This window comes from Heterodontus francisci, chromosome 6, assembly GCF_036365525.1.
Source record: "Heterodontus francisci isolate sHetFra1 chromosome 6, sHetFra1.hap1, whole genome shotgun sequence".
Lineage (NCBI taxonomy): Eukaryota > Metazoa > Chordata > Chondrichthyes > Heterodontiformes > Heterodontidae > Heterodontus > Heterodontus francisci.
The window spans coordinates 45,306,983-45,331,424 of NC_090376.1; the positions used below are offsets into that span (position 1 = coordinate 45,306,983).

Genomic DNA, 24,442 nt, shown 5'->3' on the forward strand with positions numbered 1-24,442 from the left:
AATTTTGAGGGGCTTGGATAGAGTGGAGGTGAAGGGTCTGTACACCTTAGCAGTGAGGTCAGTGACGAGATTTAAAGTGATTGGTAGAAAAATTAGAGGGGAGATGAGGAAAAGCTTTTTTCACCCAGAGGGTGGTGGGGATCTGGAACTTGCTGCTTGAAAGGCAGAAATCCTCAACTCATTCAAAAGGAGTCTGGATATTCATCTCAAGTGCCGTAATCTGCAGAGCTATGGACCAAATGCTGGAAGGTAGGATTAGAATAGGTGGATCGTTTCTCGGCCAGCACAGACACAATGTGCCAATTGGCCTCTTTCTGTGCTTTAAACTTTCTATGATTCTGTGATTATATTTTCTTGTGTTTGAGCATATTAGGCGTAGTCTTTCTGGAAACAAAACATAATTACATGACAATTGAAAAATTTCTAAACTTCACGCCCTACCGTACAGGATGTCATTGTTTTAACAAAGACTTTAAAATATTAAGGGTGGTGGAAGCAGATTCAGTATTAACTTTTGAAAGGAGGTTGGATATATACTTAAGGCAAAATATGCAGAGCTAAGAGAAAGAGTGGGACTAATTGGTAGCTCTTTCAGAGAGCCAGGATAGGCACAATGGGCCAAAATGTTTTCTTTTGTGCTGCATGATTCTATGTGTCCCTTTAGCTTTACAAAACCTTTTCTTTTTGTTTTTAACTGTTCTGAGATAGAAGTAGTTCAACCGAAGTAGTACAGTTTTTCTGTGGTTGGCAGCCATTCAAAGCATAGTTCTATCCTCACCTGAAGGTTAAATTTGGAACAGTGAACAAAACTTGTCAGAATTTCCCATCTCTGGCAGGAATTCTTAATGCATTGAGAAGTGATCCCTTGTTTGTGTTAGAATCATAAAATTTTGTTTATATTCTAAAGTGAGAGAAAATGGAGAAAAGATTGTAGGATGCCTATTAAAATATGTTCTGAATCACTTCCCAATTTGTCAATGTTAACAATCCAGAGATGATTACCTTTGATGTTTAACTGAGCCACACGCCAATTCTCATAGGGTCAAGCAAATTAGAGAATTAAACGCATGCCTCAAAGAGTGGTGTGGGAAGAAGGGATTTCGATTCATGGGGCAGTGGCACCAGTACTCAAGAAAGAGAGAACTGTTTCATTGGGATGGGCTCCACTTAAACTGGGCTGGGACCAGTGTCCTGGCGAATCGTGTAACTAGGGCTGTGGATAGGACTTTAAACTAACAGGGAGGGTTCAGGTGAAGGGAGATTTAGGAATCCAAAGATAAAAGTCGAGGCAATAGAACAGTGTAGTGATATGGGTAAAGACAAGCAGAGTGAGGAAGGAAGGGGCAGAGAGTTTAACAGTAATAGTGCATCAGCAAATAAGGTCCATGCAGGGAATAGCAGTAAAGAAATGAAATTAAAGGTTCTTTATTTTAATGCACAAAGCATCCGCAATAAGGTAGATGAACTAGTGGAACAAATAGAAATAAATGGGCTAGATCTAATCGCCATTACAGAGACATGGTTACAAGGTGACCCAGGTTGGGAAATAAATATTCCAGGTTATGCAATATTTGGAAAAGATAGACAGAATGGCAAAGGAGGATGGGTAGCCCTGATAGTAAAGGATGACACGTGGGCATTAGTAAGAAAGGGCCTTGGCTCAGAAGATCATGAAGTAGAATCAGTATGAATGGAGATTAGGCAGAGCAGGAGTCTGAAAATGTTGGTGGGAGTAGGTTATAGTGAACCTACATACACTGTTGGATAGAGGATTAAACAAGAAATTATTGGAGCTTGTAACAAAGGCAATGTAATAATTGTGGGGGATTTTGATCTTTATCAATTTGGCAAGGGTGGTCTGGAAGCTGAGTTTGTGGAATGTTTCATGACAGTGTTGTGGAGCCAATTAGAGATAAAGCTATTTTAGATCTAGTATTGTGTAATGAGGCAGGGTTAATTAGTAATCTCATAGTAAAAGATCTGCTGGGAAATAGTGATCATAACATGATTGAATTCCATGTTCAATTTGAAAGTAACATACTCCAATCACAATCAAGAATCTTAAGGTCAATTATATAGGCATGAGGAGGTGCTGGCTGAGGTTAATTGGGTAAGTAGACTAAAAGGTATGGCAGTAAATAAACAGTGCGAAACATTTAAAGAAACAATTCAAAATGTTCAACAAAAATACATTCCATTGAAAAATAAAAACTCAGCAAGGAAGATCCACCCATGGCTTACTCAGGAAGTTAAGGATAGTATTAGATTAAAAGAAGAGGCTTATAATGCTGCATAGAATAGTAGCAAGTCTGAGGATTGGGAGTGTTTTAGAAACAAGCAAAGGACCACCAAAAAGTTGATAAGGGGAAAAAAGGCATTGAAGTGGATGATCAGCCATAATCGTATTGAATGGCTCAATGGGCTGAATGGCCTCCTCCTGTTGCTATGTTTCCATGTTCCTAAAATAGAATGAGAGTAAACTAGATAGGAATATTAAAATAGATTTTAAGAGCTTTTATAAGTATATAAAAAGGAAGAGAGTAGCTAAAATAAATGTTGATCCCTTAGAAGCAGAGACAGGGGATATTATCATGGGGAATGAGGAAAGTGAGACATTGAACAAATATTTTGTGTCTGTCTTCACAATAGAAGATACAAGTTGTGTACCAGAAATAAAGAGTAACCTGGAGCTAAAAAGAGTGAGGAAATTAAGGTAATTAATATCAGTAGTGAAAAAGTATTGTAGAAACTTAAGGGACTAAAAACTGACAAATCCCCAGGACTAGATGACCTACATCCTAGGATTCTAAAAGAGCTGCAGAGATAGTGGATGCGCTGGCTATGATTTTCCAAAATTCCTTGGATTCTGGAATGCTCCCAGTAGATTGGAAGTTAGCAAATGTAATGCCGCTCTTAAGAAAGGAGGGAGAGAGAAAACGGGGAACTACAGGCCAGTTGCCTGAAATCAGTCATCAGGAAAGTGCTGGAATCTCTTATTAAGGAAGTCTTAATGCACTTAGAAAATCATTGAATGATCAGGCAAAGTCAGCATGGTTTCACGAGAGGAAAATAGTGTTTGACAAATTTATTAGAGATTTTTGAAGATGTAACTTGTAGGGGAGATAAAGGGGAACTAGTAGATGTAGTATATCTGGATTTCCAAAATGCATTTGATAAGGTACCACACAAAAGGTTAATACCAAGATTAAGGCTTATGGAGTTGGGGGGTGATATATTAGCAGGGATAGAGGGTTGGCTAACGGACAGGAAGCAAAAAGTGGGCATAAATGAGACATTTACAGGTTGGCAGGCTATGACTAGTGGAGTGTCACAAGGATCAGTGCTGGGGCCTCAGCTATTTACAATCTATATTAATGACATAGAGGAAGAGATGGAGTATCAAAATTTGCTGATGATACAAAGGTAGGTGGAAATGCAAGCTGTGAGGAGGACACAGAGAGTCTGCAGATATAGACCGGTTAAATGAATGGGCAACAAGGTGGCAGATGGAGTATAAAGTGAGGAAGTGTGAGGTTATTCATGTTGGTTGTAAGAATAGAAGAGCAGAATATTTTTTAAAAGGCATGGAAATATAAATGTTGTTCAGAGAGACCTGGGTGTGCTTGTACTAGAAACACAAAGTTAGCATGCAGGTACAGCAAGCAATTAGGAAGGTAAGTGGCTTGTTGGCCTTTATTGCAAGAATAAAGAAGTCTTACTATAATTGTACAGGGCTTTAGTGAGAGCATATATGGAATACTGTGCAGTTTTGGTCTCCATATTTAAGAAAGGTGTTACAACCAGGTGGCAAAGAGGTCTCTGGTTCCCTTTCAGCCTTCACTTACGGTCTTACCATAACAGGGTTTAATTTTAAATATACCGTGGTTTTTAGCTCCCCCTTGGTGAATCCTTGTTCACCGCTTTCCAATTATAAGGCAAAGAAACCAGCACAACAGGTTTTCCCAGGTTTAAAGAAGAAAAGTGAAATTTTTATTAAACTCTAATTTAGTTGACTCCTACGGATACACGATGCGCCCACGCTAGCGTGCATACGCGATACACACATGCAGATAGAGAGAGAAAGAAAACAAGAAATAAAGTGGAAAAGTTTGAGGCAGTATCTGAGGAGGTTTTTTGAGCTCACTGTAGTGTCCTTGATTGTAGGCAGATCTTGCTTTTTGTTGGGGCCCAGTATTATTCTTAAACCTTGTTCACTGTAGGAGACTTTTCTCTCTTGGGGTTCATGTGTCTTCAGTGGGTTTTGGTGTTCCGTGAGAAAGAGATGGGAGCAGCCAGGAGAGGTGTTTTCAATTCAGGAGCAAACAGCTTTCTAGACTCTCAGTTCAAACTGTAACAACCAGTTAGTCATGTGACTAACTGGTCTGACCATGTCTGTTTGTGGATTGAATTGGAGCAAGGAATAGCTGCTTTGCAAGCACTGTTATGTAAATGTGTCTTTCCAGCCAGGGGCTTGGCAACCCCTTGTCACGGGCCTTCTCCTCTTCCCAGCAACAATTTGAAATTTAATGTCCATGTGGTTTGGAGGAAGGTATAGGTGGTCTGATTAGCAAGTTTGCAGATGACACTAAGATTGGTGGAGTAGCAGATAGTGAAGGGGACTGTCAGAGAATACAGCAGAATATAGATAGACTGGAGAGTTGGGCAGAGAAATGGCAGATGGAGTTCAATCAGGGCAAATGCGAGGTGATGCATTTTGGAAGATCCAATTCAAGAGTGAACTATACAATAAATGGAAAAGTCCTGGGGAAAATTGATGTCCAGAGAGATTTGGGTGTTCAGGTCCATTGTTCCCTGAAGGTGGCAATGCAGGTCAATAGAGTGGTCAAGAACGCATGCAGCATGCTTTCCTTCATCGGACGGGGTATTGAGTACAAGAGTTGGCAGGTCATGTTACAGTTGTAAAGGACTTTGGTTCGGCCACATTTGGAATACTGCGTGCAGTTCTGGTCGCCACATTACCAAAAGGATGTGGATGCTTTGGAGAGGGTGCAGAGGAGGTTCACCAGGATGTTGCCTGGTATGGAGGGCGCTAGCTATGAAGAGAGGTTGAGTAGATTAGGATTATTTTCATTAGAAAGACGGAGGTTGAGGGGGGACCTGATTGAGGTGTACAAAATCATGAGAGGTATAGACAGGGTGGGTAGCTAGAAGCTTTTTCCCAGAGTGGGGGTTTCAATTACAAGGGGACACGAGTTCAAAGTGAAAGGGGAAAAGTTTAGGGGGGATATGCGTGGAACGTTCTTTACGCAGAGGGTGGTGGGTGCATGGAACGCATTGCCAGCGGAGGTGGTAGACGCGGGCACGATGGAGTCTTTTAAGATGTATCTAGACAGATACATGAATGGGCAGGAAGTAAAGAGATACAGACCCTTCGAAAATAGGCGACAGGTTTAGATAGAGGATTTGGATCGGCGTAGGCTTGGAGGGCCGAAGGGCCTGTTCCTGTGCTGTAATTTTTTTTGTTCTTTGTTCTTTGGTGAAATTAATGTGCCTCATTCTTGGAAGGTAGGGGCCTGCATGACAAAGGATGTACTTGCATTGGAGGCAATACAGCGAGCGTTCACTGGATTGGTCGCTAGGATGAGAGGTTTGGGGCAAGAACATGGCAGATGGAATATGATGTGAATAAGTGTGAAGTGATGCACGTTGGTAGAAAATACCAAAAGGCTGAGTATTTCTTAAATGGTGGGAGGTTGAGAAGTGTTGCTATCCAAAGGAACCTGTGTGTCCTTGTTCATGAGTTACTAAAAGCTAGTATGCAGATGCAGCAAGCAATTAGGAAGACAAATGGTATGTTGGCCTTCATTGCAAGGGGATTTGGGTACAGGAGTAAAGATGTCTTGCTGCAATTGTATAGAGCCTTCTTGAGACCGTACCTGGAGTGTACAGTTTTGGTGATCTTATCTAAGGAAGGATATATTTGCCATAGAGAGTGCAACATAGGATCACCAGACTAATCCCTGGGATGGTGGGATTGTCTTATGAGGAGAGATTGCCGAAACTGGGCCTGTATTCCCTAGAGTTTCGAAGAATGGGAGGTGTTCTCATTGAAACTTACAAAATTCTTACAGGATGTGACAGGGTAGATGTGGCCAGGATGTTTCCTCTGGCTGGTGAGTCTAGAACCAGGGGGGACAGTCTCAGAATAAGGGGCAGGTTATTTCAGACTGAGATGAGGAGGAATTTCTTTACTCAGAGGGTGGTAAATCTTTGGAATTCTGTACCCCAGAGGGCTGTGGAAGCTTAATCATTGAGTATGTTCAAGACAGAAATCAATAGATTTTGAAATACTAATGACATCAAGGGATTTGAGGATAGTGAGGAAAAATGGCGTAGAGGTAGATGACCAGCCATGATCTGTTGAATAGCGGAGCAGGTTCGATGGGTCGAATGGCCTACTCCTGCTCCTATTTCTTATGGTCCTATATTCTCTGGAGTTTAGAAGAATGCAATGTGATCTCATTGAAACTTACAACGTTCTGAAGGGGCTTGACAGGGTAGACACTGAGGTTGTTTCTGCTGGCTGGGAATCTAGAACAAGGGGCACAGTCTTAGGATAAGGAGCTGTTCATTTAGGACTGAGATGAGGAGGAATTTCTTCACTAAAAGGGTTATGAATCTTTGGAATTCTATAACCCCGGGGGTAGTGAATGCTCCATCTTTGAATATATTTAAGGCTGGCATAGACAGATTTTTGGTGTCTCAGGGAATCAAGGGATATGGGGAGCAGACAGGAAAGTGGAGTTGAAACCCAAGAACAACCATGATATTGAATGGAGGAGCAGGCTTGACTGGCTGTATGGTCTTAAACTGCTCCTATTTCTTATGTTCTTATATTGACTGCTGACTTTTAGATGTCCCTCGTTACACTTTGGGACTGGGTAGAGGCAGAATACCCACTGTAGATTCATGATATCACATGGCGAGGGGATTCTGATCCTACACTGCCTCTAGCAGTTTAATAACATACAGCATGCCAGCAAAGTTAGACTGAGGCACAAAAGGAAGTGTAACTTTACCTTTTCATGTAATATTTTGGAATAATAGTTCAGTTCTCCATACTGTACTCCACCTGCAATTCTGTTATCAATTAATTGTTATATCCATCAAATAAACTTTGTTTGAAGATCATAGTGCTTATATTGGGATGAAGGCCTTTTACAAGAATTACTTCTATTTTATCTTAATTGTTTTGTAAATCACTAAGAATAATTTCCTTAAGCCAAGGGTATCGAGGGAAAATAGATCAAAGGTGGGTAAATGGAGTTGAAGTACAGATCAGCCATGATCTAATTGAATAACACAATAGGCTTGAGGGGCTGAATGGTCCTACAGCAGCCCTTTTATATTGACTGGACAGAGTGTAACGATCACCCATTTGCATTATTGCCCAAGTCGACTATGTTTATATTAACCACATAATGTTTTTGCCATCCAATCCTAATTCTTGTGCTGTTGAATGAACACTCCAGTGTTAGCAAACCAGCTGTTGTGCCTAGTACTTTGAGTTTATTCACCAAAATTTTGCAACAGTATGTACACATGAGATGATAACTACTCTGTGTCCAGTTATGCCATTTTTCTCAGGAGTTCCACAGATATCCCACCAAATTGTTGGCAGGAGACTGGGAAAACCACAGTGGAAACTCGGCGTCTGCTACTCATATTCCTAATAAACTACATTGTACACATTTTTTCACAACCCGTTTAAGTGATTATTCCATCAATTAAAAAGAAAATCCTTTTTGTTCAATGCACATTGCTTGTTCTTCTCAAAATATTTGACTGAGTTTCCATTGCAGTTTTCTCAGTCTACTGCCAACAATTCGGTGGGATATCTGTGGAAACCCCCAGAGAAATGGCGCATCTGGCTACAGAGTAGTTATCATCTTGTCTGTGCATACTGTTGCAAAATTTTTGTGTGTAAGCTCTTAAAGCACAAGGCACAACAGGTGCTATGCTAGCATTGTAGTATCCATTCAACAGCGCAAGGATTAGAAACAGGATGGTAAAAACATTGCGGTGAATATAAACATAGTCAAGAAACATTAGGAGTGAAATTCGTCTCGAGTAATGCAAACAGGTGAGCTTTACACCCTGACCAGTCAATGTAAAATGGTCTGTCGCTTTGCTGTCAACTTTTCGCACTGCCACCAAAGACAAATTTCACCCCTATTGACTTAAGTAGAGAATTCCCTCACCTGACCGGGTAAGTTATTGTTCAGCTGCAGTAAATGAGGGCTTTTGGCAATACAGGTAGTTCTCTACTTAATATGTTGTTTGTTTACTAGGACAAAAATTTTGACTTTCCTGTGGGACATTCAGAATCATAATTGTACTAAATTTGTTTGGTAGACAGAACTATTAGAATTTTAAAAACTCTACAGCTCTTTTTCTCCATTGTTAACGATGCTTATGTTGTCTGCTGCACAGAAAATAGATGCACAAGCCATCGAAGAGTTCTATGGATTGACATCTGATATCTCAAAGAACTCTGAGTCTGGTTATATCCTTTTCTACCAGTCCAGAGATTAAATGGATGCAGAGTGTAGGAGAACAGTTCCACCTCATTCACTTCCCAATGCTCACCCTTGAAGAAACAAGGCAATGAGATCATGCAAAAGAAATAGAGGATGAGAGAACTTTCAGTCTTGTTTGCAGATCTTGGGTCACACTTGAGTAATTCTGATTGTAATGGCAAAGCAAAAAATATCCATGTAAACAAAGCAGTTTTACTCATTGTGAAAGCACATTGAAATAAAGCTGTAGCAGCTGTGTATAAGGGACGTTGTGTAAGTGGCACTAAACTGATGATATGTCAGTTCCAGAGCTCAAATTGACATAGGTGAAAGTGATGCATGCTAAATGCATATGTATGAAACCAAAGTGAACTGATGTTCAATCAGATTAATCTCTCCCTGGCTTCATCCTGTTGGCTTTTTAATTTATGTAATTTTTACATTCTAAAATTTGGGAACTACTGGGATTAGATTTTTTTCGTTCAAAGTAAATGACCAAAAACAATGATAGTTGATATAAACAAATTTGAAAAAAAGTCCCACCAAAGATGAACATGACATTATGGATTTTGTGAGGTGTCTACACCTCTTAAAAACTTACTTGACTGACACCTAGCCTTGCAATTGCATCTACTTTCGATTTCCACAAGGTAAGTACATAATATTCTAGCAGACTTGGTGTTAAGTTCATGTATTTCTTTTGTTTCATCATCTGGTCACACATTGGCACTCTGTTCACAAAAAATCTGGTGCTGATTGCTGGAAAGTAGGAGAAGCATTAACTATGAGTAGATGTTAAATGCAGGGCAGGAGCAATGGCAGTTGTAGAACCTTGTAAATACAACAGTAAACCAATTTGTTAGTGTCAAAGAATTAAATATGTTTTGTAAAGTATTTTTGTTATCCCAGAGAAACTGTAAAGTGGCAAAGCGTTAAAAGTAATTCCAATTTTTTTTGACGCAAAGCATATATAACATCATGAAAAGTAAATATTTTAAATGTCTCACTAGAGTGAAACACATTACTATTCTGCCATATTGGAGTGTGCACTAATTATTTTCTGTTGTATATAGTATATAGATAATTTGATTACACATTTAAAATTCATTAATTTTTTTTATAAACCATTTCAGTTTCTATAAATCCTTGGTTGCTCACTATTATGTAAAGTATAATTATTCTTTGTTGTAACATCTTAACATTTCTCCTGCATCGGTTGTCTGCATTGCTAACCTGATCCAGCACACTTCAATATAGTAATTGAAGTAACTGATTATTTGCCTGAAAAATATAGTCAGTGTTCCCATGCACTTCGTTAAACTCACAGTAACAAATGAATGTAATATCTCAAGCCCCTGTTTAGACACCATTTGTACATTCAGATTTGGTTTGCATTTCTGCTTCTGGGAATCAAAGCACATTGTATGTATGGTACCCATAAATTTGACAGTTTTTTGTAAAAAAAAAAAACCTACCTTCCCATATTAATTTAAAATCGGGTCATGAATTTGAATCAAACTAATGTAATTTTATGAATCCTTGCCTCATGGTGCACACCAGCCCATGTCTCTGACAAAAGGTTTGATACAGTGTACTAATTGTCCTGGTTTAAAGCAGCGATGATGTGTAAATGGGAGGTAGATTGGTTGCAGTTCCAATTCAACAGCATCTGAGCCATGCTGGCTGGTGACATAAATGGATATAGTCAACTGGCAAAAGTAATTTTAAAGTGGCCTGCATAAACCTTAAAAGTAGGGTTTAAGACCAGAATCACTGTTCTGAATAAAACAGGTGGAGAACTTTGCCACCTTTTTCTTGTACAGTACTTCATATCAATACTTTGAAATCCTGTGAAGAATGTCTATCTGCTGCTAAAATGAATTTTAGTTCACCAGAGAACATTCTGTAGCTTTTAGAACAATGCTTTTTGACTTGTTGGCTCAGGAAATGCTGCAGTCTTAACATTTGATGCCATTTAACCCTTAGCACTTACCTTTAGATATTTTTTTAAAGGGGACTAGTATCATGTTATTCGGGCAAGGTGTAAATTTGTGGGGGCAGGAGTTCAGACGGATTGCTTCTAAGGATACAGCTGCAGTACCCAAAATATTTTTTCAAAATAGTTTTTTTTTAAATTGAAATCCGTTAGGCTTTCTCTATACTACTTTAATCAATGCCCTTGTATTCCCTGCATTAATACACAACTTGAGATTCAGGAATAGAGAAGCCATGTACATTTAGTTGAATTTTTTTTTTTTGCCTCCTTTTCTCCACCTCCCCACTTTCATGTTTAGAAGGTTATATGCTTAACAGTTGCTATATATACTTTTAAAAAAATGCTTCAATCATATTAAAAGAAAACAAAAGAATCAGTGATTGAAATATTGTTAGAATATGCATATGTTCCTGTGTCATGCTTGAGATTTGTAAAAAAAAAAGTGTTTTTGGGTGTGGATTTTAGTGAATATTAGGAATTGGTTTGGCTATTGTGCAGAAGTAAATGGTGCATAGTTTGATAATTTTGGATATTTTAAGTGCTGCAAAATTGCATTTTAGCCATCAGAAATCAAGGTGATGGGGGAAAGAAGTAACCAGTAAATAATGGAACTGATTCATGTCTTTGTCAGGAAGTTCTTTGGGACACAGCAGCTGAATATTTTGTATATTGGGTCAGAAATTTCTACAGAAAAAATGTTTTCTTTGATAGCATAATGTATGTATGTATATATATATATATATATATATTGAAAAAATTACTCTAAATTATAAATTCTTGCACTTTTTATACTGATTTTTAGGTGTATTTAAGGGGTTACTTGAGACAGCCTGTTTGTTTTTGTCTTACAGAAATAAAGATAATTTACAGTCCTAAGGAGTGCTTGAATTTTATGTTTAACTTGCTGTGGTAATTACACAGATTATTCTTGAAGTAAATCTTTCTTTATAACTCTAATTACATTATATTTGACAAGGAAATATTTTATAAATTCTGTTTTGTTTAACCCTTGCTTTAGATACTTGCTCAGCACCAGCATTACTGTAACATTTTTGCATGGTCATCAAAGAAAATTTAATTTGTGTCAAATGCCTGTGGGACTAAGACGTATATTTCAAAGATCTCTGTGACTTTATATTCAGAGAAAAAAAATCAATCTGGAATTGCATTCAGCGTCAAAGTTTTACAGCATACATAGCTCATTGCTCATTGCTATTTTTGCTTTGGGATATACTAGCAGATTTCATATGGTGCTGTTTGCAGTGAGTTACATAATGTTCAATGTAATACATATAAAAATATAAATAAATAAATGTTGTATATACTGCACACTTCCTGTCCACAAATCTTATCTGTTGTAACACTTATTGTGAACTAGTTGATCTCCTCTGTCATGTATGGGAATCAAGACCCTCTCGAGGTGAAGCTGTCTTAAAGGGCAGCAGCTAATTGGACCAGAGTGTGCAGCTGTAATTCAGTTCCCATTTTAAAAGTCATATATTGTCATTATTTTATCAATTTCCATTATAAATCCCTATGTTTACATTTATAATAGAACTATTTATCTAAACTTCTGCTGTAATTGCACCCTCCTGCCAGTGGTAGTGATTTAGTGTCTCGTGGGGTCCGGTGCGGGGGGAGGTGGGGTAGGGGTGTTGGTTAATTAGAGTTCAAGTTTATCTTGGCAATTTTCATTATAAATTTGAACATTAGAATTTTTAGAGTGAAAAAATGTCACAGCTTTTTATACATTACAAGTTGATCTTGCTTGACAGTGCACATGGTTAGTCAAATGTGGCCTTTCTGTAGTCAATTTTAGACTTTGTCATAATTAGACCAGATGTGCAGATGTAATTCAGGCACCATTTCAAAGTCATACATTCTGTCCTTATTTTTATATTTCCATTATAATATCCGATATTCATATTTATAATGTAAACTTGTCATGTTGTAATTTTACCCGTCCACCAATAATAGTGCTGTAGTGTCTCCATTGGGGGAGAGTGTCATTACAGCCTAACAAGTCTTCAGAATAAATACAGTTGTTGACCTAGGAAATTATACTGGAAAAGGATAACAGGAAAGGGGATGTGCAGATAAAACAAATTAAATCTAAATATTATTGGAGCTTATGATATAACCATTAATGGGATTCTGTATGTAAACATTTATGTATCAATTTTATAATGGAAATTTACATGTAACCATTTAGCCATCATTGTTAATGAACCAACTGAATCACTCAATGGTTTTAGGGAGAAAAATTGTCTTTTTTCATCAACTGAAATTTATAAAGCTCAAAGTAAGGTTTAAAATAGAATTCAAAGCTAATCATATCTCTCAATAACAGGATTGAATTTATCCCCTTTTGTTTTCATTACTTGAAGACCTCTCCCAAAAGCCTTACCAAAGACTTGAAAGTGTAAAAGTGTGTAAGTTGATCTCCGATCCTGCAGTCTGGACATGTGTGGTATGTCCAGCTTCTTGGGATTCATCAGTAACATTTAAGATGCATAAATGAAAGAATGCTTCGCTCAATCTGTTTGATTTTCAAAATTGTTGGGGGGGCGGTTGGAGAAAACTGGAGGAGAAACTTTCAAAAGCTTTATCCAAGTAAAATCTGTTTTTTTTAAAGAGATGCTCTTTTTTGTGCAATAGGAAGAGAAAAAAAATAGCTGATTATACTGTATGTAGCTTTAGTTGTTTGAATTATAAATACTCTATATAAACTTCAGGAAGTATTAAGTTGAGAGGGCAAGACACGCACAGACAGATGAGTCTTTCCTCATCCTAACTGCTGAAAGGCACCAGGAATCCTTCAGCATGTGAAACCCCATATTCTACCTTTCAGTTCTACCAAACTCATGTTCCCTTTCCATAGTGATGTCAGACCAAAGGTTGTCCATCATTTCCAACCCCCCCCCCCCCCGCCCCACTGTTACACTCCAGCAGCCCCAAATCAATTCTGTCAAAACCCAGGAGTATCCCCAGTGCTACCAAAGTATAGAACTGCCTCCTGTGCAGCTAAACTCCGCTTGCCTTATCCAATATTGCTAAATACTGGATATCAAATGCTGACCCATCATGTACACCATCTTACTGTTCTCATCTTTAAAACTAGTAAGGGATTAAAGATAAATACATATAGGTAAAGGAAATTTAAAGCCACTCATGTACAGTTTCTTCAAGTGATGGAGAGTTGTGGAATTCAATTTCCAAAGTGCCAGTAAGAATCCCAAAACACAGTTTAATTAAAATTGAAATGGATTTATTCAGTCACTATAAATCAGCGGACCTGATGTTACTCTCTACGTGGCATAAACACCTCTGGGGTTACAAAACTGCATATCCTTTAACTCATGATGAGCAATGCCATAGAAGTTCTGCTAGTATGTTCTCATTATGCCCAATAACACATGACGAGGGAGAAACTGGTCTTCAGCAGTAGTGCAAAATCAGTGATTATGGAAAAGCAGTTGGGCAATGTGCTGTTTTCGTCTGTGTCTAACACTCATTCCTTCATCAATCTGTCTGTAAGCCCCTCCTCCTCCAGTCTCCTCTTCTGTATGTCTCTCTGTATGATTTCACGTTTGTACCTTTAGTAATGGATTGGGAATTTATCTATCTTGAATTTCATGGTATGTTGCAAGCAACATGTGAGTATTTGAGAGCTGGTGCAATCCATGCATTTCAGAGAAAAAATGGGGCTAAGCGGGTCAGAAAGTCAAAAGTTCCTTGTCAAAAGGAAGAAGGCGGCTTATGTTAGGATGAGACGTGAAGGCTCAGTTAGGGCGCTTGAGAGTTACAAGCTAGCCAGGAAGGATCTAAAGGGAGAGCTAAGAAGAGCAAGGAGAGGACACGAGAAGTCATTGGCGGATAGGATCAAGGAAAACCCTAAGGCTTTCTATAGGTATATCAGGAATAAAAGAATGACTAGAGTTAGATTAGGGCCAATCAAGGATAGTAGTGGGAAGTTGTGTGTGGAATCAGAGGAGATAGGGGAAGCGTTAAATGAATATTTTTCGTCAGTATTTACAGTAGAGAAAGAAAATGTTGTCGAGGAGAATACTGAGATTCAGACTACTAGGCTAGATGGGATTGAGGTTCACAAGGAGGAGGTGTTAGCAATTTTGGAAAGTGTGAAAATAGATAAGTCCCCTGGGCCAGATGGGATTTATCCTAGGATTCTCTGGGAAGCCAGGGAGGAGATTGCAGAGCCTTTGTCCTTGATATTTATGTCGTCATTGTCGACAGGAATAGTGCCGGAAGACTGGAGGATAGCAAATGTTGTCCCCTTGTTCAAGAAGGGGAGTAGAGACAGCCCTGGTAATTATAGACCTGTGAGCCTTATTTCGGTTGTGGGTAAAGTGTTGGAAAAGGTTATAGGAGACAGGATTTATAATCATCTTGAAAAGAATAAGTTCATTAGCGATAGTCAGCACGGTTTTGTGAAGGGTAGGTCGTGCCTCACAAACCTTATTGAGTTTTTCGAGAAGGTGACCAAACAGGTGGATGAGGGTAAAGCAGTGGATGTGGTGTATATGGATTTCAGTAAGGCGTTTGATAAGGTTTCCCACGGTAGGCTATTGCAGAAAATACGGAAGTATGGGGTTGAAGGTGATTTAGAGCTTTGGATCAGAAATTGGCTAGCTGAAAGAAGACAGAGGGTGGTGGTTGATGGCAAATGTTCATCCTGGAGTTTAGTTACTAGTGGTGTACCGCAAGGATCTGTTTTGGGGCCACTGCTGTTTGTCATTTTTATAAATGACCTGGAAGAGGGTGTAGAAGGGTGGGTTAGTAAATTTGCGGATGACACGAAGGTCGGCGGAGATGTGGATAGTGCCGAAGGATGTTGTAGGGTACAGAGGGACATAGGCTGCAGAGCTGGGCTGAGAGATGGCAAATGGAGTTTAATGCGGGAAAGTGTGAGGTGATTCACTTTGGAAGGAGTAACAGGAATGCAGAGTACTGGGCTAATGGGAAGATTCTTGGTAGTGTAGATGAACAGAGAGATCTTGGTGTCCAGGTACATAAATCCCTGAAAGTTGCTACCCAGGTTAATAGGGCTGTTAAGAAGGCATATGGTGTGTTAGCTTTTATTAGTAGGGGGATCGAGTTTCGGAGCCACAAGGTCATGCTGCAGCTGTACAAAACTCTGGTGAGACCGCACCTGGAGTATTGCGTGCAGTTCTGGTCACCGCATTATAGGAAGGATGTGGAAGCTTTGGAAAGGGTGCAGAGGAGATTTACTAGGATGTTGCCTGGTATGGAGGGAAGGTCTTACGAGGAAAGGCTGAGGGACTTGAGGTTGTTTTCGTTGGAGAGAAGGAGGAGGAGAGGTTACTTAATAGAGACATATAAGATAATCAGAGGGTTAGATAGGGTGGATAGTGAGAGTCTTTTTCCTCGGATGGTGATGGCAAACACGAGGGGACATAGCTTTAAGTTGAGGGGTGATAGATATAGGACAGATGTTAGAGGTAGTTTCTTTACTCAGAGAGTAGTAGGGACGTGGAACGCCCTGCCTGCAACAGTAGTAGACTCTCCAACTTTAAGGGCATTTAAGTGGTCATTGGATAGACATATGGATGAAAATGGAATAGTGTAGGTCAGATGGTTTCACAGGTCGGCGCAACATCGAGGGCCGAAGGGCCTGTACTGCGCTGTAATGTTCTAATTCTTAAAAAAAAAAGTCAGTCCTTGGAGGAGAGAGGCAATCTGGGCTGACAGTGGTCCAGAGTTGTTGTTTGTTACATTCCTGATCTTCCTGGGACCAGAACAAAAAAAAACCTGAAAATTTGCTTGGCAGTTGTTTAGGCCGCTCAATGCCTGGTACAAATAGGCAGAGCGGGCGCCACACATGTTCCACTCATTTGTACGTACAATTTGCAAAGAGTCCTACAACTGGCATAGGGCCACAATTTGCTTATTTAAGCAACCTTGTATCTGTTTCCCGTAGGCAGTTTTGCCCATTTATAAGACTGCTTGAAAAATGCATTTCATGCCTTTTGTTACCTATAGACTTGACAATACCAACGCACTCCTTGCTGGTCTCCCACATTCTACTCTTTGTAAGCTTGAGGTCATCTAAAACTCTGCGACTATGTCTTAATTCACATCAAGTCCTGTTCCCCTATCACCCCTGTGGTCACTGACCTATATTTGTTCCCAGTCAAGCAAAGTCTTGATTTTAAAATTCTCATCCTTGTTTTCAAATTCCTGCAAGGCCTCACCCCTCCCTATCTCTGTAATCTACTCCAGTCCCACAACCCTCTGAGGTATCTGTGATCCTCTAATTCTGGCCTCTTGTGCATTTCTGATTTTAATTGCTCCACCATTGGTGGCCATGCCTTCAGTTGCCTAGACCCCAAGCTCTGGAATACCCTCCCTACACCTCTCTGCCTCTCCACATCACTTTCCTCCTTTAAGACATTCTTTAAATCCTACCTCGTTGACCAAGCTTTGGATCATCTGACCTGATTTTCTTTTTGTGGCTTGGTGTCATATTTTGTTTATAATGTATTTTCTTACATTAAGGGTGCTATATTAATTTTATTTGTTGGTTGGAAGCATCTGCTTACTGAAAACATTTTGTAAAGAAAGTACACCACTGTTACGATTAAAGGTCAGTTCAAAGTCCAATCTTCTGATCACTTAAACCTGGCTTGACATTGCACTGGATTTATTGAGGTGTCGAGCTGTGCCAAGTGGTGTAAGATGACCTCACCAAGGATTTCTAACGCTGCTGCATTTCAGTCACTTTTTCTTCACAGCAATATAAAAGTGGTAGTTTACATACAGCCTCTGTGTCTAAGTATGGAAAATGTGTAATCATAACAAGCTGAGCCAGATAATGTGTAACACAGTCATTTCCTACAATATTATTGATAGAGGATGGTGCTGTGATGCAATATATTGAACATCATTCTGTGCCACAGCGAGGTCAGTTGCAGGTTTCCACTCACTTATTTCCTATATTACAAATTTTAATCTTGCTCATACCACCAAGAACAATTAACAAAATAGCATAAATTCAATATTTTGATCCTGTGGACTTCTTTAAATACTTAGAGCAGTATTTGCCAACTAATAAAAAAAAAACGGATTTTGCGGTCAGCAGCGATCAAATGGTGCAAACCATTTGTCATGCTTAAAGTTGCCCACAAGACTTCCCGTGGGTTTTTGCATGGCAATTTAAGATTATCGGGAGTCAGATACAGTGCGTCGCCATCTACAGGGCATCAGGGACAGTGTGAACAGGATAAGAAAAAGCATGTCTCCTCACCATTCACATTGCAGAATCCTTGCTGAGCCACCAAGTCTAAATTAGGAAGTGTAAATTAGAATATTTAATTCAATGTAAAATCATGTACAGGAAGCAAAGTAGAGAGGGAAGGATAGATGAGATTAAGAATGCGATAAACAGAAAAAATTAGTTATTTTCTTAATTTGTTAAATCTCCAGCAATTATCAAAATCTGAAGGAATGAGACTCCACACTTTTAAAAGTCAATTTTGAGTGCCAGAGAGGAAGTTTGGCAGTAATTAAGACTTATCCTGCAGTTAATCAAGCTGAAGAGTGGGACTGATAGCATAGCTCCGTGGAGAGCTGGCATGAACTCGATGGGCTGAATGACTTCCTTCTGTGCCATAAATGACTGTATGACTCTAAAAATTCACTTACACTTGAATGAACGAGGTCTAACGTTAATTGGCATGTTTAATGGGTATGTAGTGGTAAGTAGCACAACTTCACAGCCTTCATGTTTTTGAATGCTGAGTTTCTTTGTGAGGTAGTGGTATAGTGAAGTTTCTGGAGGAGCAGGGCAACTTAGACAACAGCTTCTTGATTTCTGTATCTAACTGCACATGTGCAGATGTCTGATGTTTTTGTCTGATTTATTAATATTTCAAAACCCGGGATAATATACTTAATGCACTTTCAGGGATAGGCACCAACATGTTGCACCATGGACATTTGTCAAAATTATTGACTCAGCCATGGACATGGGGGCAATTAACTTGTATATAAAGTGTATAGCCAACCTAATGCCATCAAAACACAGTCCGATATAAAAATTATTTTTCCCTATTTCGTGAGTACCTGGCATTGTTTTTTCTTGCACAAGGAGTCAACGTCTGCCCACACACCTGATGTAGCCATGCGGAGAATCTGGATACATGTCCATCTGTCAGGTGTAATCTTGATCTCTTTCTGTCCCCCTCGCGCGCTCATAGGAAGATAGGAACAGGAGTAAGCCATTCAGCCCCTCGAGCCTGTCCCGCCATTCAATGAGATCATGGCTGATCCGTGCCTAACTCCATATACCTGCCTTTGGCCCATACCCCTGAATATCTTTGCTTAGCAAAAATTTAGCTATCTCCGATTTAAAATTAACAACTGTTATAGCTTCAACTGCTGTTTGTGGGAGAGAGTTCCAAACCACTACCACCCTTTGCGTGAAGAAGTGCTTCCTAACATCTTCCCTGAACGGTCTGGTCCTAATTTTTAGACTATGTCCCCTAGTTTTAGAGTCTCCAGCCAGTGGAAATAGTTTATCTTTATCTAGCCTGTCTTTTCCTGTTAATATCTTGAAGACTTCAATCAGATCACCCCTTAACCTTCTAAATTCTAGCAAAAAATTTGTGTAATCTCTCCTCGTAACTTAACCCCTGTAGTCCAGGTATCATTTTTGTAAACCTATATTGCACTCCCTCCAAGGCCAATATATCCTTCCTAAAGTGTGGTGCCCAGAACTGCTCACAGTACTCCAAGTGGGGTCTAACCAGGGTTTTGTACAACTACAGCATAACCTCTGTCTTTATACTCCAATCCTCTAGATATAAAGGCTAGCATTCCATTAGCCTTTTTGATTGCTTTCTGCACTTGCTCATGGCATTTTAAAGATCTATGCACCTGAACCCCCAAGTCTCTTTGGACATCCACTGTACTTAACCTCTTCCCATTTAGAAAGTACCCTGCTCTATCCTTTTTTGGTCCAAAGTGGATAATCTCTCAGTTGCCCGCACTGAAATCCATCTGCCACGGTTTTGCCCACTCATCTAGTCTGTCAATATCTCTTTGCAATTTTATGCTATCATCTAGACTGTCTACAATGCCGCCTAACTTTGTATCATCAGCAAATTTGGATATATGACTTACTATACCATCATCCAAGTCGTTAATGAATAATTGAGGCCCCAACACAGATCCCTGCGGGACACCACTAGTTACATCCTGCCAATTGGTGTACTTACCCATGAACCCACTCTCTGTTGCCTACCACTCAACCAACCTCCTAACCATGTCAATAATTTGCCCTCAACTCTATGGGCTTCTACCTTAATTAATAGTCTCTTATGTGGGACTTTATCAAATGCCTTCTGGAAGTCCATATAAATAACATCCATAGACATTCCCCTGTCCACTACCTTAGTTACCTCTTCAAAAAATTCAATGAGATTTGTCAGGCATGACCTTCCTGTCATGAATCCATGCTGGCTGTCCCAGATTAACTGAAATTTTTCTGAGTGTTCAGTCACTCTATCCTTGATTATACACTCCAGCAGCTTGCCCACCATAGATGTCCGGCGAACTGGTCTGTAATTTCCTTGGTTCCCCCTTTCACCCTTCTTAAAACGTGGAGTGAAAGGTGCAACTTTCCAGTCCAGAGGGACGACTCCTGAATCTAGGGAACTCTGAAAGACGATAGTTAGGGCATCTACGATGTGCTCTCCTACATCCTTTAACACCCTTGGATGGAAACCGTCAGGTCCTCGGGATTTCTCACTCTTTAGTTCCATTAATTTTCTTGTTACTGATGTTTTACTTATGTTAATTGTATTAAGTCCCTATCGGCTATTAATTTTTTTGGGACTTCCAGCACGTTATCCTCCTTTTCAACTTTAAGTATTGAGGCAAAGTAATTGTTCAACATGTCTGCCATTTCCCCATTATCAATGACAATATCTCCATTTTCAGCTTTTATTGGGCCTACCTTGCTCTTGACCACCTGCTTTCCCTTTATGTAACTATAAAATTTCTTCTTATTGATTTTGTTGTCCCTTGCAAGTTTCCTTTCATAATCTCTTTTAGTAGCTCTTATAAGCTGATTTGTGACCCTTTGCTGGTCTTTATATCGATTCCATTCGGCCGGATCTGTGTCAATCCCTATTCCCTCTCTGTGTCTATCTCTTACCACTCTCTTCCCCTTCTGTGTCCATCGTGCCCCCTCTCCGCCCGCTGTATCCATCCATCTCCCTCCTCTGTCCCCCCTCTGTCTCCCCCTCCCTCTACCCTCACTCTCCACCTCGCCCCCGCCCCATTGCCCCGCCCCATTGCCCCCTCCCCATCGCCCTCTCCCTCTCCCTCCTCCCCCTCCCCCTGTCCCCCCTATCCGCCCTCTCTCCCCTCTCCCTCTCCCCTCTCCCTCTCCACTCCCCCTTCTCCCCTCCCCCTTCTCCCCTCCCCCTTCTCCCCTCCCCCTTCTCCACTCCCCCTTCTCCACTCCCCCTTCTCCCCTCCCCCTTCTCCCCTCCCCCTTCTCCCCTCCCCCTTCTCCCCTCCCCCTTCTCCCCTCCCCCTTCTCCCCTCCCCCTTCTCCCCTCCCCCTTCTCCCCTCCCCCCCTTCCCTCCCTCGCCCCCCTTCTCTCCCGCCCCTCCCTCTGCCCTCTCCCGCCCCTCCCTCTGCCCTCTCCCGCCCCTCCCTCTGCCCTCTCCCGCCCCTCCCTCTGCCCTCTCCCGCCCCTCCCTCTGCCCTCTCCCGCCCCTCCCTCTGCCCTCTCCCGCCCCTCCCTCTGCCCTCTCCCGCCCCTCCCTCTGCCCTCTCCCGCCCTCCCTCTGCCCTCTCCCGCCCCTCCCTCTGCCCTCTCCCGCCCCTCCCTCTGCCCTCTCCCGCCCCTCCCTCTGCCCTCTCCCGCCCCTCCCTCTGCCCTCTCCCGCCCCTCCCCTCTGCCCTCTCCCGCCCCTCCCTCTGCCCTCTCCCGCCCCTCCCTCTGCCCTCTCCCGCCCCTCCCTCTGCCCTCTCCCGCCCCTCCCTCTGCCCTCTCCCGCCCCTCCCTCTGCCCTCTCCCGCCCCTCCCTCTGCCCTCTCCCGCCCCTCCCTCTGCCCTCTCCCGCCCCTCCCTCTGCCCTCTCCCGCCCCTCCCTCTGCCCTCTCCCGCCCCTCCCTCTGCCCTCTCCCGCCCCTCCCTCTGCCCTCTCCCGCCCCTCCCTCTGCCCTCTCCCGCCCCTCCCTCTGCCCTCTCCCGCCCCTCCCTCTGCCCTCTCCCGCCCCTCCCTCTGCCCTCTCCCGCCCCTCCCTCTGCCCTCTCCCGCCCCTCCCTCTGCCCTCTCCCGCCCCTCCCTCTGCCCTCTCCCGCCCCTCCCTCTGCCCTCTCCCGCCCCTCCCTCTGCCCTCTCCCGCCCCTCCCTCTGCCCTCTCCCGCCCCTCCCTCTGCCCTCTCCCGCCCCTCCCTCTGCCCTCTCCCGCCCCTCCCTCTGCCCTCTCCCGCCCCTCCCTCTGCCCTCTCCCGCCCCTCCCTCTGCCCTCTCCCGCCCCTCCCTCTGCCCTCTCCCGCCCCTCCCTCTGCCCTCTCCCGCCCCTCCCTCTGCCCTCTCCCGCCCCTCCCTCTGCCCTCTCCCGCCCCTCCCTCTGCCCTCTCCCGCCCCTCCCTCTGCCCTCTCCCGCCCCTCCCTCTGCCCTCTCCCGCCCCTCCCTCTGCCCTCTCCCGCCCCTCCCTCTGCCCTCTGCCGCCCCTCTCCCTTCCCTCTGCCGCCCCTCTCCCTTCCCTCCATCTCCCCCTTCCCTCCATCTCCCCCCTTCCCTCCATCTCCCCCCTTCCCTCCATCTCCCCCCTTCCCTCCATCTCCCCCCTTCCCTCCATCTCCCCCCTTCCCTCCATCTCCCCCCTTCCCTCCATCTCCCCCCTTCCCTCCATCTCCCCCCTTCCCTCCATCTCCCCCCTTCCCTCCATCTCCCCCCTTCCCTCCATCTCCCCCCTTCCCTCCATCTCCCCCCTTCCCTCCATCTCCCCCTTCCCTCCATCTCCCCCCTTCCCTCCATCTCCCCCCTTCCCTCCATCTCCCCCCTTCCCTCCATCTCCCCCCTTCCCTCCATCTCCCCCCTTCCCTCCATCTCCCCCCTTCCCTCCATCTCCCCCCTTCCCTCCATCTCCCCCTTCCCTCCATCTCCCCCTTCCCTCCATCTCCCCCCTTCCCTCCATCTCCCCCTTCCCTCCATCTCCCCCCTTCCCTCCATCTCCCCCCTTCCCTCCATCTCCCCCCTTCCCTCCATCTCCCCCCTTCCCTCCATCTCCCCCCTTCCCTCCATCTCCCCCCTTCCCTCCATCTCCCCCCTTCCCTCCCTCTCCCCTTCCCTCCCTCCCCCTCCCCCTTCCCTCCCCCTCCCCCTCCCCCTCCCTCCCCCTCCCCCCCTCCCCCTCTCCCCCTCCCCCTCTCCCTCCCCTCCCCCCCTCCCCCTCTCCTCCCCTCCCCCCTTCCCTCCCTCCCCCTTCCCTCCCTCTCCCCCTTCCCTCTCCCTCCCCCTCCCCTCTCCCTCCCCCTCCCCCTCTCCCTCCCCCTCCCCCTCACCCTTCCCCTCCCCCTTCCCCTCCCCCTTCCCCCCCTTCCCCTCCCCCTCCCCCTCCTCCTTCTCCCCCTCCCCCCTCCTCCTTCTCCCCCTCCCCCCTCGTCCTTCTCCCCTCCCCCCTCCTCCTTCTCCCCCTCCCCCCTCCTCCTCCTCCCCCTCCCCCCTCCTCCTTCTCCCCCTCCCCCCTCCTCCTTCTCCCCCTCCCCCCCTCCTCCTTCTCCCCCTCCCCCTCCTCCTTCTCCCCTGCCCCCTCCTCCTTCTCCCCTCTCCCCCTCCCCCTTCCCCTCCCCCTCCCCCTTCCCCTCCCTCCCCCTCCCTCCCCCTCCCCCTTCCCTTCCCCTCCCCTTCCCTTCCCCTCCCCCTCCCCCTCCCCCTCCCCCTCCCCCTCCCCCTCCCCCTCCCCCTCCCCCTTCCCCTCCCCCTTCCCCTTCCCCTCCCCCTTCCCCTTCCCCTCCCCCTCCCCCTCCCCCTCCCCCTCCCCCTCCCCCTCCCCCTCCCCTCCCCCTCCCCCTCCCCCTCCCCCTCCCCCTTCCCCTCCCCCTTCCCCTCCCCCTTCCCCTCCCCCTTCCCCTCCCCCTTCCCCTCCCCCTTCCCCTCCCCCTTCCCCTCCCCCTTCCCCTCCCCCTTCCCCTCCCCCTCCCCCTTCCCCTTCCCCTCCCCCTCCCCCTCCCCCTCCCCCTCCCCCTCCCCCTCCCCTTCCCCTTCCCCCTCCCCCTTCCCCCTCCCCCTTCCCCCTCCCCCTTCCCCCTCCCCCTTCCCCCTCCCCCTTCCCCCTCCCCCTTCCCCCTCCCCCTTCCCCCTCCCCCTTCCCCCTCCCCCTTCCCCCTCCCCCTTCCCCCTCCCCCTTCCCCTCCCCCTTCCCCCTCCCCCTTCCCCCTCCCCCTTCCCCCTCCCCTTCCCCCTCCCCCTTCCCCCTCCCCCTTCCCCTCCCCTTCCCCTCCCCCTTCCCCTCCCCCTTCCCCTCCCCCTTCCCCCTCCCCCTTCCCCCTCCCCCTTCCCCCTCCCCCTCCCCTCCCCCTTCCCTCCCTCTCCCCCTTGCCCCCCTCTCCCCCTTGCCCCCCTCTTCCTTCTCCCCCTCCTCCTTCTCCCCCTCCCCCCTCCTCCTTCTCCCCCTCCTCCTTCTCCCCCTCCCCCCTCCTCCTTCTCCCCCTCCCCCCTCCTCCTTCTCCCCCTCCCCCCTCCTCCTTCTCCCCCTCCTCCTCCTCCTCCCCCTCCCCCCTCCTCCTCCTCCCCCTCTCCCCCTTCTCTTCCGCTTCCTATGTGAGTGACTGTGACAAATGTAAACTATCCCTCCTCATCCTTCTTAACCTGTGTGCAGCCTTTGACACAGTTGATGAC

The 24,442-nt window shown here is 44.6% G+C and overlaps 1 protein-coding gene across 2 annotated transcripts in view; it reads left to right on the forward strand.

Annotated features, from left to right (window-relative positions):
• Positions 1 to 11,854, forward strand: part of usp12a (ubiquitin specific peptidase 12a) — an 80,833-nt gene extending 68,979 nt beyond the window's left edge. Inside the window, exon 9 of one of the 2 annotated variants that reach the window (XM_068033577.1) lies at positions 11,388 to 11,854. In XM_068033577.1, the coding sequence (XP_067889678.1) occupies positions 11,388 to 11,393 (6 nt within the window). In that variant the 3' untranslated portion in view covers positions 11,394 to 11,854. Of the gene's footprint in view, positions 1 to 8,454; positions 11,367 to 11,387 lie in introns of those variants that run through there. The other variant, XM_068033576.1, reaches the window with a different exon arrangement.
• The last annotated feature ends 12,588 nt before the right edge of the window (positions 11,855 to 24,442 follow it).